The sequence below is a fragment of the Psammomys obesus genome, unplaced genomic scaffold, assembly GCF_907164565.1.
Source record: "Psammomys obesus unplaced genomic scaffold, mPsaObe1.curated_primary_1811, whole genome shotgun sequence".
Lineage (NCBI taxonomy): Eukaryota > Metazoa > Chordata > Mammalia > Rodentia > Muridae > Psammomys > Psammomys obesus.
The window spans coordinates 1-13808 of NW_026590036.1; the positions used below are offsets into that span (position 1 = coordinate 1).

General features: G+C 35.3%; 1 protein-coding gene across 1 annotated transcript; it reads right to left on the bottom strand.

Moving 5' to 3' along the window:
* Positions 1–9785: 9785 nt before the first annotated feature.
* Positions 9786–13561, bottom strand: LOC129675567 (zinc finger protein 709-like). The gene is made up of 4 exons (XM_055605530.1): positions 13459–13561; positions 13208–13268; positions 9947–11400; positions 9786–9877 (listed from the first exon to the last, which is right to left on the bottom strand). The coding sequence occupies exons 1-4, from the start codon at positions 13490–13492 to the stop codon at positions 9786–9788; spliced, it is 1641 nt and encodes a 546-aa protein (XP_055461505.1). The 5' UTR covers positions 13493–13561.
* Positions 13562–13808: the final 247 nt, after the last annotated feature.

Sequence of the window (13808 nt, forward strand, 5' to 3'; positions counted from 1 at the left end):
AAGTGGCACATGTATTTTATTTCCTTAACACTTTTAAATTTAACAAGTTCTTTGAACAATTTTTGCACTAAAAGTGTTTTATTAAATTTACATATTTACAATAGCATTTACATATATATGATAGCTATATAATATGATACATATGATTTTTAGATATTGATTAAAATCAACAGTAATGTGCACCTCCAAACTTCAGTGAACTATCAAAATCAGACATCCAAGGACAATATTATGTTGTTACTGTTTTGTAAGGACAAATCACCTAGTCTTTTCCATTTATTTTTGGGGACATGCTAACAAGCAGAGGTCATTTCATAGCTAATGACCTCATGGATATGACTTTTAGGAGAAAGCACATGTGAGAAGAATCCAGACAGTGAAAAAGACATTTCCTTACTCTCTTACTCTCTTGATGCAAAGATTACAAATAATTTCAGTAAAACATCAATCTCTCTAGAAGGTAGTGCTTCAAATGACAGAATATCTTCAATATAGACCTTGTCTCTTAAAAAGTGACACCACCTACCATTACTGTAATACTTGAGACTAACCTTACAGCAAATTATCTCATGAGCACCAGCCATTTCCAACCAAAGAACCAGGATATAACTCTTTATACAGTGAACAGTAAGACATTACCACTACTATAAGGATCCTTTATATTATTCTTCAACAGATACACCAACTGACACCCCATTTTGAGCACTGTTTTAATGGCACTATAGTATTTTCCAATTCTCCTTTTTTTGTTGTCTTGTTTGATTTCTTTGCTCATTTTGTTTTTAAGATATATATTCAGGAATATATGGAATATTCAGCATAATTTACTTTTTCTAATAAATATAACTGAAGATTAGTTTAATATTTCATATTGTTGCATAGTATTTGAGGTTCAGACATAGGAGTTACTTGTGTAAGGACGTATATGGGTATCAACTATGGTGCTTCTTTCAAAACCATTTTACTAATAATAGATATATGGTTGCTTCAAGTTTGAAAATACAATGGTTAAAATCATTGGTTTTTTTTCATTGTTTGCTTAACTTTATTTCAGGCTGTATGTTAAAATAAACTAAGACATCCATTTAAATGTTCTAAACACACATCTTCATTTTGCTTTTCTTCTTCTTCTTCTTAATTATACTTTATTCATTTTGCATTTGTTTTTTTTTAACTTTTATTAATTATACTTTATTCATTTTGTATCCCCCATAAGCCCCTCCCTCCTCCTTTACCAGCCCCACCCTCCCCCCTTTCTGCATTCATGCCCCTCCCCAAGTCCACTGATAGGGGAGGTTCTCCTCTCCTTCTTTCTGATCTTAGTCTATCAGTTCTCATCAGAAGTGGCTGCATTGTCAGGGTTCTAGGTTATCTCCATGGATAGTCCTTGGTTGGAGTATGAGTCTCTGGGAAGTTCCCTGTGTTCAAATTCTCTTGTTCTGTTGCTCTCCTTGTGGAGTTCCCGTCCTCTCCAGCTCTTGCTATTTCCCACTTCTTACGTAAAATTCCATTCACTCTGCCCATCAGTTGGCCATCAGGCTCAGCATCTGCTTTGACAGTCTATACTGCAGAGGCTTTCAGAGGTCCTCTGTGGCAGGTTTCAAGGTTGTTTCCTGTTTTCTTCTGGCTTTCAGAGGGCCTCTGTAGCGGGTTCCGAGGTTGTTTCCTATTTTCTTTTTCTTCTGATGTCCATCCTCTTTGCCTTTCAGGATGGGGATTGAACATTTTAGTTAGGGTCCTCTCTTTTGCTTAGTTTGTTTAGATGTACAGCTTTTAGTGGGTTTATTCTATATTGTATGTTTATATGAGTGAATATATACCATGCGTGTCTTTTTGCTTCTGGGTCAACTCACTCAGGATGATCCTTTCCAGGTCCCACCATTTACCTGCAAATTTCATGATTTCCTTATTTTTCATTGCTGAGTAATACTCCATTGTATAGATGTACCACAGTTTCTGCATCCATTCTTCAGTTGAGGGGCATCTGGGTTGTTCCCAGCTTCTGGCTATTACAAATAAAGCTGCTACAAACATGGTTGAACAAATGTCCTTGTTGTGTACTTGCGCCTCTTTTGGGTATATGCCTAGGAGTGCTATGGCTGGATCTTGAGGAAGCGCTATTCCTAGTTGTCTGAGAAAGTGCCAGATTGATTTCCAGAGTGGTTGTACCAGTTTACATTCCCACCAGCAGTGGAGAAGGGTTCCCCTTTCTCCACAACCTCTCCAGCATGTGTTGTCCCTTGAGTTTTTCATCTTGGCCATTCTGATGGGTGTAAGGTGAAATCTCAGGGTTGTTTTGATTTGCATTTCCCTAATGGCTAATGAGGTTGAGCATTTCTTTAAGTGCTTCTCTGCCATTCAATATTCCTCTACAGAGAATTCTCTCTTTAGCTCTGTTCCCCATTTTTTAAGTGGATTACTTGGTTTGTTGCTTTTCAGCTTGTTTAGTTCTTTATATATATTGGATATGAGTCCTCTGTCAGATAAAGGGTTGGTGATGATTCTTTCCCAATCTGTAGGCAGTCACTTTGTTTTGACGATGGTGTCCTTTGCTTTACAGAAGCTTTTCAATTTCATGAGGTCCCATTTATTGATTGTTTCTCTTAGAGCCTGTGCTGTTGGTGTTCTGTTCAGGAAGTTTTCTCCTGTACCAATGAGTTCTAGGGTATTCCCCACTTTTTTTTCTAGCTGATTTAATGTGTCTGGTTTTATGTTGAGGTCTTTGATCCACTTGGACTTCAATTTTGTGCAGGGTGATAAGTATGGATCTATTTTCATTTTTCTACATGTAGACATCCAGTTGGACCAGCACCGTTTGTTGAAGATGCTATCTTTTTTCCATTGTATGGTTTTGGCATCTTTGTCAAAAATCAGGTGTCTGTAAGTGTGTGGGTTTATTTCTGAGTTTTCTGTTCGATTCCATTGATCCACCATTCTGTTTCTATGCCAGTACCATGCAGTTTTTTATAACTGTTGCTCTATAGTACAGCTTGAGATCAGGGATGGAGATACTTCCAGAAGATCTTTTATTGTAGAGGATTGTTTTAGCAATTCTCGGTTTCTTGTTATTCCATACGAAGTTGAGAATTTTTCTTTCCAGGTCTGTAAAGAATTGTGTTGGCAATTTGATGGGAATTGCATTAAATCTGTAGAATGCTTTTGGTAAAATGGCCATTTTTACTATGTTAATCCTGCCAAGCCATGAGCATGGGAGATCTTTCCATCTTCTCATATCTTCCTCTAATTCTTTCTTCAGAGACTTGAAATTTTTTTCATACAAGTCTTTGACTTGCTTGGTTAGGGTTACACCAAGGTACTTGATGTCATTTGTGGCTATTGTGAATGGTGTTGTTTCTCTAATTTCTTTATCCGCCCTTTTATCTTTTGAATACAGGAGTGCTACTGATTTTTTTGAGTTAATTTTGTATCCGGCCACTTTGCTGAAGGTGTTTATCAGCTGTAGGAGTTCCCTGGTAGAGTTTTTGGGGTCACTCATATATACTATCATATCATCTGCAAATAGTGATAATTTGACTTCTTCCTTTCTCATCTGTATCCCCTTGATCTCCTTCAACTGTCTTATTGCTCTAGCAAGGACTTCCAGCACTATGTTGAAGAGATATGGAGAGAGTGGGCAGCCTTGTCTTGTCCCTGATTTCAGTGGGATTGCTTTAAGTTTCTCTTCGTTCAGTTTGATGTTGGCTATAGGCTTGCTGTATATCGCCTTTACTATGTTTAGATATGTGCCTTGTATCCCTGATCTCTCCAGTACTTTAAACATGAATGGATGTTGGATTTTGTCAAATCATTTTCAGCATCTAGGGAGATTATCATGTGTTTTTTTTTTCTTTCAGTTTGTTAATATGGTGGATCACATTGATGGATTTCCATATATTGAACCACCCCTGCATACCTGGGATGAAGCCTACTTGGTCATAGTGGATAATATCTTTGATGTGTTCTTATATTCGGTTTGCAAGTATTTTGTTAAGTATTTTTGCATCAATATTCATAAGGAAGATTGGCCTGAAATTCTTTCTTTGTTGAGTCTTTGTGAGGTTTAGGTACCAAGGTGACTGTGGCTTCATAGAATGAGTTTGGTAATGTTCCTTCTGTTTCTATTTTGTGGAATAGTTTGAAGAGAATTGGAGTTAGCTCTTCTTTGAAGGTCTGGTAGAATTCTGCACTGAAGCCATCTGGTCCTGGGCTTTTTTTGGATGGGAGACTTTTGATGACTGCTTCTATTTCTTTGGGGGATATAGGACTATTTAGTTGATTTACCTGGTCCTGATTCAGCTTTGGTGAGTCAAATCGATCAAGAAAATTGTCCATTTCATTTAGATTTTCAAATTTTGTGGCATATAGACTTTTGAAGTAAGTCCTAATGATTGTTTGGATTTCCTCAGTGTCTGTAGTTATGTCCACCTTTTCATTTCTGATTTTGTTGATTTGGGTGGTGTCTCTCTGCCTTTTAGTTAACTTGGCTAAGAGTTTGTCGATCTTGTTGATTTTCTCAAAGAACCAGCTCTTGGTTTCATTGATTCTTTGAATTGTTTTATTTGTTTCTAATTAATTGATTTCAGCCCTGAGTTTGATTATTTCCAGCCGTCTACTCCTTCTTGGTGTGTCTGCTTCTTCTTTTTCTAGGGTTTTTAAGTGGGCCATTAAGTTGCTTGAATGAGCTGTCTCGAATTTCTTCTTGAAGGCACTTAGTGCTATGAACTTTCCTCTTAGCACTACTTTCATTGTGTCCCACAAGTTTGGGAATGTTGTGTCTTCATTTTCATTGATTTCTAGAAAGGCTTTAATTTCTTTATTTCTTCCCTGACCCAGCTGTCATTTAGTAACAAGTTGTTTACTTTCCTTGTGTGTGTAGGCTTTTTGCTATTTCTGTTGTTGTTGAAGTCCAGCTTTAGTCCATGGTGATCAGACAGGATACAAGGGATTATTTCAGTCTTCTTGTATCTTTTGAGGCTTGCTTTGTGACCAACTATATGGTCTATTTTGGAGAAGGTTCCATGAGGTGCTGAGAAGAAGGTAAATTCTTTTGTGTTTGGGTGTAAAGTTCTGTAGATGTCTGTGAGGTCCATTTGATTCATGACCTCTGTCAGAGATATTGTTTCTTTGTTTAATTTCTGTTTTGTTGACCTGTCCTTTGTTGAGAGTGGGGTGTTGAAGTCTCCCACTATTAATGTGTGGGGATCTATATGTGGTTTAAATTTTATCAATGTTTCTTTTACAAATGTGGGTGCTCTTGTATTTGGGGCATAGATGTTCAGGATTGTGATGTCTTCCTGGTGGAATTTTCCCTTGATGAGTATGAAGTGTCCTTCCTCATCTCTTTTTATTAATTTTGGTTGAAAGTCTATTTTATCAGATATTAGAATGGCTACTCCTGCTTGTTTCCTGGGTCCATTTGCTTGGAAAGTCGTCTTCCAACCTTTTACCCTCAGGTAATGTCTATCTTTGTGCCTTAGGTGTGTTTCTTGTATGCAACAGATTGCTGGGTTTTGTTTACATATCCATTCTGTTAATCTGTGTCTTTTTACTGGAGAGTTTAGTCCATTGATGTTGAGAGAGATTAATGATCAGTGGCTGTTAGATCCTTTGATATTGATGTTGGCTGTGTTCATAAGGTTGTGTGCTTGGTTGCTTTTTGTTTTGCTGTAGTAAGGTTAATTATTTCCTGTGTTTTCTTGACAGAAGCTAATTTTCTTGGGTTCCTTCAACTCTGTCTCTTTTATTTCTTTCAGTGATTTAATTATTTCGTCTCTGAAGGCCACAAGCTGTTTGGCTGCATCTTCCCATATTTCTTAATGGATGGCCCTAATCTTCTTGTCTTTATCTTCCTCCATTTCTTTACGGATAGCCATGATCTGTTTGGTTTTATCTTCCTCTAATTCTTTACGTATTTTATTTGTTTCCTCTATTATCCTCTTCATCAACATAGATGTAAGGTCATCTTCTTGATTTTCTATTATGCTGCATTGTTCAGGACTGTTTGCCTCTGGATGGCTCGGTTCTGAAGATGCCATGTAGTTTTAAGAAAGTCTTAAGAACAAGTCTTTACTCCTAAGAAAGAACTACCACATTCCAAAACAAGACAGGAGTGTATAATTTTCATTTGCAAGTAGCATTTATTATTCACATCATTTCATTTTCTTCCATCCTCAGATGACAATATAATCATACTCTGAATAAAAGACAATATTGTACTGATGTAATGTTTCAACTAAATTTTATGCATCTCAATGAGCTCAGTGGGAAGAGATTGTGGTATGCAAAACTGACAACATAACCTTGAAGATCATATAACCATGACCAACATAGACCCTATAAATTATCACATACTCTTCATATATCTGTAATAGCCTAAGAATGAATGTGTGTCCATTACACACACATGGGTTTTTGAAATAAATCTCATTGTTGTTACATTAACTATCACCTCTAGATAAATCTCTAAGAAGGCAATATTTCAAGATGATGTGCCATATAGTAAATATGGTAACATTTAGAAGCATGAAACTTCAAACAATATATACATATATATGTATACACATATTATTAAGCATCACTTAATTGTTGATATCCAAGCAAGGCTTAAAAATAAACATCTTAAATGAATTTGTGAAAACATAAAAAAAGTACAAGTTCTCATAGACCCTTCCTTGAAAACTATGATCTCACATGGCCTGATATAAATAAGCAATGGACCACATAGAGGATGGGGATTCCATTCTATACATTGCAGCAGAACAATAACCCTCACCAAATGTAAATGCATTAAAATATGAACATCTGCCACAGAAGGAATATCAGAACCTAATAAACTTCTGTGAATGGATTTGCTACACACACAACAAATTCAATACCTACTCCAATGTTTCAAAATACAGACCACAACCACAATTGGTGATCTCCTCCATTACAATGAAGTGAACATGGTAAATAGTTACTTCCTCCGAGGCTGTGATAAAAAACAGATTTAAAATAGTTTCTTTTCTTGGAAATGAATACATTTATTATGTTAAAAGTAATAAACTCTTTTGCATAAATAAGATTGCTCTCTTCTATGAATGCTTTTCTACTTCCTGACATCAAGATGATATATTAAGATTTAAGATATTTACAGTACTAGATACATGGTTTTGCAGTTAAGACAAGTTCATTCCCAGGACCTAGGTCAGGTTTTTGTCAACTTTCTATGATTCCCGATATGAGAAAATCAGTGGGTCTAGTCTACTTGGAAACTAGAATGGACAGGCACATAAACACAAAGACAAACTGTTATCACATAAGGGAAATTAAAGCAAATTCTTAAATATATGTTTACTCATGAATGTTTTACTTGTATAAGCATTCATTACTGAATTCAGGTGTTGAGGCAACTATAGGTTATTTACAAATGTTGTCGTCATCATGAATTCCTTCATGTAACAGAAACGAAACATGTAGGTTTGAAATCGAGAAATGAATCCTTTTCAATTTTGTATCCCTGCTGGAGAAAGTATGTTACTTGGGGTGGGCTTGATAGTTTTCAGCTGCATACCGTCTATAGTTACCACTCTCTGCTTCATGCTGGAGGTGGATGTTGTGAGCTCCAAGCTTCCTACTTTTGCAGACACGTACGACACTTGTCTTGCCCAATTTATAGTGATCCCATATCCTCTCCAATCATAAGGCAAAGTAAACACATTGGAAAGTTGCCTTAGACACTGTGTTTGGTCACAGAAAATGCACTAATATGCACACATAAATTTTACAACTGGATGATTTATTTCATGTAATTGAAGTGGATTGTGTAATAAAAATGGATTATCTTATTGTTTCAATTCATATGCCTTTGGTCCATGAGATTTCAATTGGAAACAAAATAAGAATGGATGTCACAAACACATGCATACATTGTTGACACTTGTTAGAATTTTCCTCCAAACTAATCTAGTGTAATTGAATGCAAGTTGGTGGGTCAAAGACCTTAACAAATCTTTTATTCTAACAGATGTTCTACAGAATGAGTTCTTTTAGGTTCTCAAAGACTACTGTGATAGGCAAAGGTTTAAAGATGTATCCCACACAGTAAACCTTTTGCTCTTATATAATGGTAGCATGAAGCAGAAAACTTTACCACACTGAATACATTCATGGGGTTTCTCTGCAACATGACTTTTTCACATGATTTCAAAGAAAATCCTATGAAAAGGATTTACCACATTGCTTATTCAGAGGTTTTCACTGCAGTGTGTATACTTTAATGTATTTGGAGATAACTGTATTAAGAAAAGGCTTTATCACATTGAAGACATGTGTCAGGTTTCTCTCTACTATCTGACCATTTGTATATTTGAAGATTACTTTTATATGCAAAACATGTAAAAGCAAATTGTATGTGGGAACATGCAAAAGCAATATGTCCTAAGTATTTCCTTTTTGCTACCAGCCTTCATTGATTTATAGGGTGAACATAAGTTTAAGTTCATAGTCCCTAGGAAAGCTGTAGCCTTCCCAATAGCTGACCGGCTTTAATTACTTAACTTTTGTTGCCCAAAACATGACTGTTACATACCATGATTTCTGGTCCCCTAACATAATGACTGACCCAAACCACAGATTCTCTTTCCTAAAACATAATACCTTTTTCTAACCACAAAAGAACAAATGGATATGATTGTTTTGACTGTAAAACCTACATTTTGCATCAGGTGACTTCCTCAATGTAGTAAACAAATCCCACATCCCTAAACCATGACTGATGGAAATAATTCAGTTGTAAAACAGTAAAGATGTTTATGATTTTCAAGTTCAGATCCTCTGTAACTTTCTGGCTCATTGGATGGGTAGGCATCACAGTTCAACATTATGTGTCCCTAATCAAACGGGATGAAAATAATTTTTTTCATCTGTATTGACCTGTTTGAGTTGTATTGGATTCAGTGGACAGAAGAACACAAAAGCCTTACCATATTGATTATATTCTCAAATTATCTCTCCATTTTGAAACTTTTATGCTGATGTAGAATATAGATATGTGCAAAGGTCTCCCATTTTAACACATTCATAAAGTTTTTCTCTGTATGAATTCTTTCATGATGACGAAGATTATACAAATGTGGAGTAGCTTCACCATGTAAATACACTCAAAGTCTTTCGTTCCAGTATGAATTCATTAATGACGTAGAAGATGATTGTGAATAGTAAGTTTTTATTAGGAGATGACTGTTATGTGAAAATGCTTTACCACATAGATTACATTAATAAGGTTTCTCTCAAGTGTGAGACCTTTTATATACTAGGAGATGACTGTTACATGCAAAGGCTTTAACAAGTTCATTACATCCATAAGAGTTCTCTCCAGTGTGAGCTTATCTTTGTATTAGGAGACTACTGTTAAATGCAATGGATTTACCACCTTAGTTACATTCATATGCCTTCTTTATGTCATAGGAGATTATTACTATGTTAAAATGCTTTATCACATTGGTTACATTCATAAAGTTTCTATCCAGTGTGCTTCTTCTATATACACAAAGATTTTTATGGTATGCAAAGTTTTTGTCACATTGGTTATATTCATAGGGTTTCACTTCAATAAGGGTTCTTGTTCAAGATAAGTCTTATATAAAAAGATTCCATGACATTAGTTATATTCATAAGAATTTTCTGCAAGAAAAAATTTTATGTCTTAGGAGAACACTATTATCTGCAAAGGCTTTTCCACATTGGTTACATTCATAAGGATTTTCTCCAGTGTGAGTTTGTTTATGTATTAAAAGATTACTGTTTCATGCAAAGATTTTACCACATTGGTTACATTCATAAGTTTTCTCACCAGTGTGAGTTCTTTTATGTATTAGATGACTGTTCTGTAAAAAGGCTTTACCACATTGGATTCATTCATAAGGTTTCTCTCCAGTGTGAGTTCTTTTATGAACTAGGAGATGACTGTTCTGTAAAAAGGCTTTACCACATTGGATACATTCATAAGGTTTCTCTCCAGTGTGAGTTCTTTTATGAACTACGAGACTGCTGTTACTTGCAAAGGCTTTACCACATTGGTTACATTCATAAGGTTTCTCTCCAGTGTGAGTTCTTTTATGAACTATGAGACTGCTGTTACTTGCAAAGGCTTTACCACATTGGTTACATTCATAAGGTTTCTCTCCATTGTGAGTTCTTTTATGTATGAGGACATGACTGTTCTGTGAAAAGGCTATACCACAGTTGTTACATTCATAAGGTTTCTCTCCAGTGTGAATTCTTTTGTGTTTTTGGAGACTACTGTTACATGCAAAGGCTTTACCACAGTGGTTACATTCATAAGGTTTCTCTCCAGTGTGAGTTTTATTATGTATTAGGAGATGACTGCTCTTTGCAAAAGCTTTACCACATTGGATACATTCATAAGTTTTTTCTCCAGTGTAAGTTCTTTTATGTACTAGGAGACTACTGTTCTGTGCAAAGGCTTTACCACATTGGTTACATTCATAAGGTTTCTCTCCAGTGTGAGTTCTTTTATGAACTAAGAGACTGCTGTTATTTGCAAAGGCTTTACCACATTGGTTACATTCATAAGGTTTCTCTCCAGTGTGAGTTCTTTTATGAACTATGAGACTGCTGTTACTTGCAAAGGCTTTACCACATTGGTTACATTCATAAGGTTTCTCTCCATTGTGAGCTCTTTTATGTATGAGGAGATGACTGTTCTGTGAAAAGGCTATACCACAGTTGTTACATTCATAAGGTTTCTCTCCAGTGTGAATTCTTTTGTGTTTTTGGAGACTACTGTTACATGCAAAGGCTTTACCACAGTGGTTACATTCATAAGGTTTCTCTCCAGTGTGAGTTTTATTATGTATTAGGAGATGACTGCTCTTTGCAAAGGCTTTACCACATTGGATACATTCATAAGTTTTTTCTCCAGTGTGAGTTCTTTTATGTACTAGGAGACTACTGTTCTCTGCAAAGGCTTTACCACATTGGTTACATTCATAAGGTTTCTCTCCAGTGTGAGTTCTTTTATGTATTAGGAGATGACTGTTCTGTGCAAAAGCTTTACCACATTGGTTACATCCATAAGGTTTCTCTCCAGTGTGAATTCTTTTATATTTTTGGAGATCACTATTACATGCAAAGGCTTTACCACATTGGATACATTCATAAGGTTTTTCTCCAGTGTGAGTTCTTTTATGTACTAGGAGACTACTCTTCTTTGTAAAGGCTTTACCACATTGGATACATTCATAAGGTTTCTCTCCAGTGTGAGTTCTTTTATGATTTTGGAGATCACTGTTATATGCCAAGGCTTTACCACATTGGTTACATTCATAAAGTTTTTCTCCTGTTTGAGTTCCTTTATGTCTTAGGAGATCACTGTTACATTCATGAGGACTCTCTACTCTATGTATCCTTTTGAGTCTTAGGACATGACTTTTATGTGCAAAGGCATTACCATATTGACTACATTCATAGTGATCTGCACCAGTATGCATACTTTTACATGTGTGCGGACTACTGTGATGTGCAAAGACTTCATATTGAGTATCTTCAGGGAGTTTGTCTTCACTATGATTGTTTTCATACCTGCAAAGATAATTGGCACATATGACAGCTTTTCCACATTCATTACACTAATGGATGTTTTTGCCACATGACTTAATTTTGCAATTTGAATTAAAGGTAAAGAAGAATTACATTTTGAGTTTTCATCATTATTTTTATATTTACGGTGTTCTCCTTCTCTACGGGTTGTTTTGCATATTTGAAAATACCTGTGATGATAAAAATATTTGTTACCTGGCTAACATTTATCATATACTTTCTTCTATGAGATGTTTTACCACATATTTGTAGAAAACTGTAACACCTCAGAGCTTTAACACAATGAATAGATTAATAACTTTCCCCATACTGTGAGCCATACTAAATATGTAAAGATAACTCTGAGTAAAAGAATAATTTGTATATAACTAAAATTATATTTTTTGCAGTGTGATTTTGTGAGAATTCCTAACGAAGATGAAAAAACAGTTAACTGATGATGGTGTATACTGTGAGAAAGTATGCCATTATATGTGAATGCTAACTGTTGAGCCAGCAATCAGCTAAGTAATGACGAAAGCATCATTTTGTTAGTTCTATGGCTGATCACCTGTCTAATATTTTGTAAACATTTGCCCTTCCTTAATTATTTATTGGAAAAAAGAAAGAGCTAATAAGTGATAGCAGAGCACAAAATGAAGGACAGAACTTCTGAGTGAGAGAGGGTTGCTGGGAAAAAGAAAGCAAATGACAGGCCACTCACCAGCATGACAGTGAGGTTAACAGATGAACATGAACATGAACATGAACAAAGAGGTAGAACTGGCCATGCATTGGGACACTGTGCTAGGTTTGTGTTAGGGAAAAAAGGTGTTCAGAATCAGCCCAGTTAAATTGCCTAAGCTTTAAAATATTAAAAAGCCTCTGTGTCATTATTTGTATTGCTGGCAGCTATAAATAGTCCATATAAAGCATAATAGGTATCAATTTTTAAACATCTACTCAAAATGAGGACTACTATACCTTTTAGTTGTTCTGGGTGGTACATTGTTTCTTTCAATATACATATATTAAAATGACTGGTACTCATTGTGATACATGACAATATAACTAACTATCAAAAGAATAATAATAAATGACATGATTTCATGATGCATTCACACATTTGATTTTTGTTCATCACAGACATATGCTATAGGGATTATGGATTTTCCACAACAAAATTCTTGACTAAAAAATGGCCCTTCTCACAAAACTTAGGTATATTATTACAAGTATATGAGTAACCCCATTTTACTATGGACGAGTTGATTAGTATAATGTTTTAGATATAATTTCATCACCTATTTACTGTGAATATCTTTGGCAATTTCTGAGTTGTAGGAGAGTAAACAAATTGCAGTTTTACCTCATAGTGCTAATGAGTAAACAATTTAATCATTGATCTTGCGTAAGTATGATTTCCTTGCATTCTTTCTTAGAGGAATGCCTTGTAAACACATATCAAACACCTAACATGGAGGTACATGGTTTAGTAACAAGTTAGTCATCATCAATAAATATACTTAAAACAGTTCATTTACACTGTCCCTTCTCTTTCAAACTTCCAGAACATATTAAAATTTTCTCAGAACCATATTCATATTAGCTTACACATGAAAATTACCTTGCATGTCTTCTATAATGTTGACAATACTTTTCCATATTATGACCTTCCCAATTGTAGCCTAAAATAGAGTAACAGAAAATGTATGATTTATTATTGGAAATAAGACAAAATTTAACTCGTCTTAGGGTCAGTCAAAGAACCATTCACCTCATTCTTCCTCATTCTCAAGAGAAATTACAAAAGCACTTCAATAATGAATAAAGAGTTTTCCCTATATTTTAAAAAGTAAAGAAAATTCACTGTCCTACCTATAGCAGTGAGGTTCCTGTAGGTCTCCAGCATTACATCTTTGTAGAGATTCCTCTGGGAAGGATCCAGCAAAGCCCACTCTTCTCGAGTGAAATTCACATGCACATCATTGTAGGTCAATGCTGTCTAAAATATCCACACACATGTACAACAGAAAGCATGATATTTAGAATACTGGAAATGTATCCTTCATTTACAATATTTTCAATGTATTCTGGTGGTTCTTCTACTTAGTTTCTGACATACAAGTTGTAATGTAATCACCAACTCTTTTTAGTAGTAAACTCAATAGTGAGGTTCACCTCTCTAATTTCTGCATCCTTTTAGTAGGATATACCTTGCAAGAGAA

Coding starts and splice junctions, on each gene's coding strand:
- LOC129675567 (XM_055605530.1), bottom strand. CDS start 13,492: ATGCTGGAGACCTACAGGAACCTCACTGCTATAG. Junction 13,269..13,458: donor CAGGAACCTCACTGCTATAG/GTAGGACAGTGA, acceptor ACTCTATTTTAG/GCTACAATTGGGAAGGTCAT. Junction 11,401..13,207: donor CATTATAGAAGACATGCAAG/GTAATTTTCATG, acceptor AAGGATACATAG/AGTAGAGAGTCCTCATGAAT.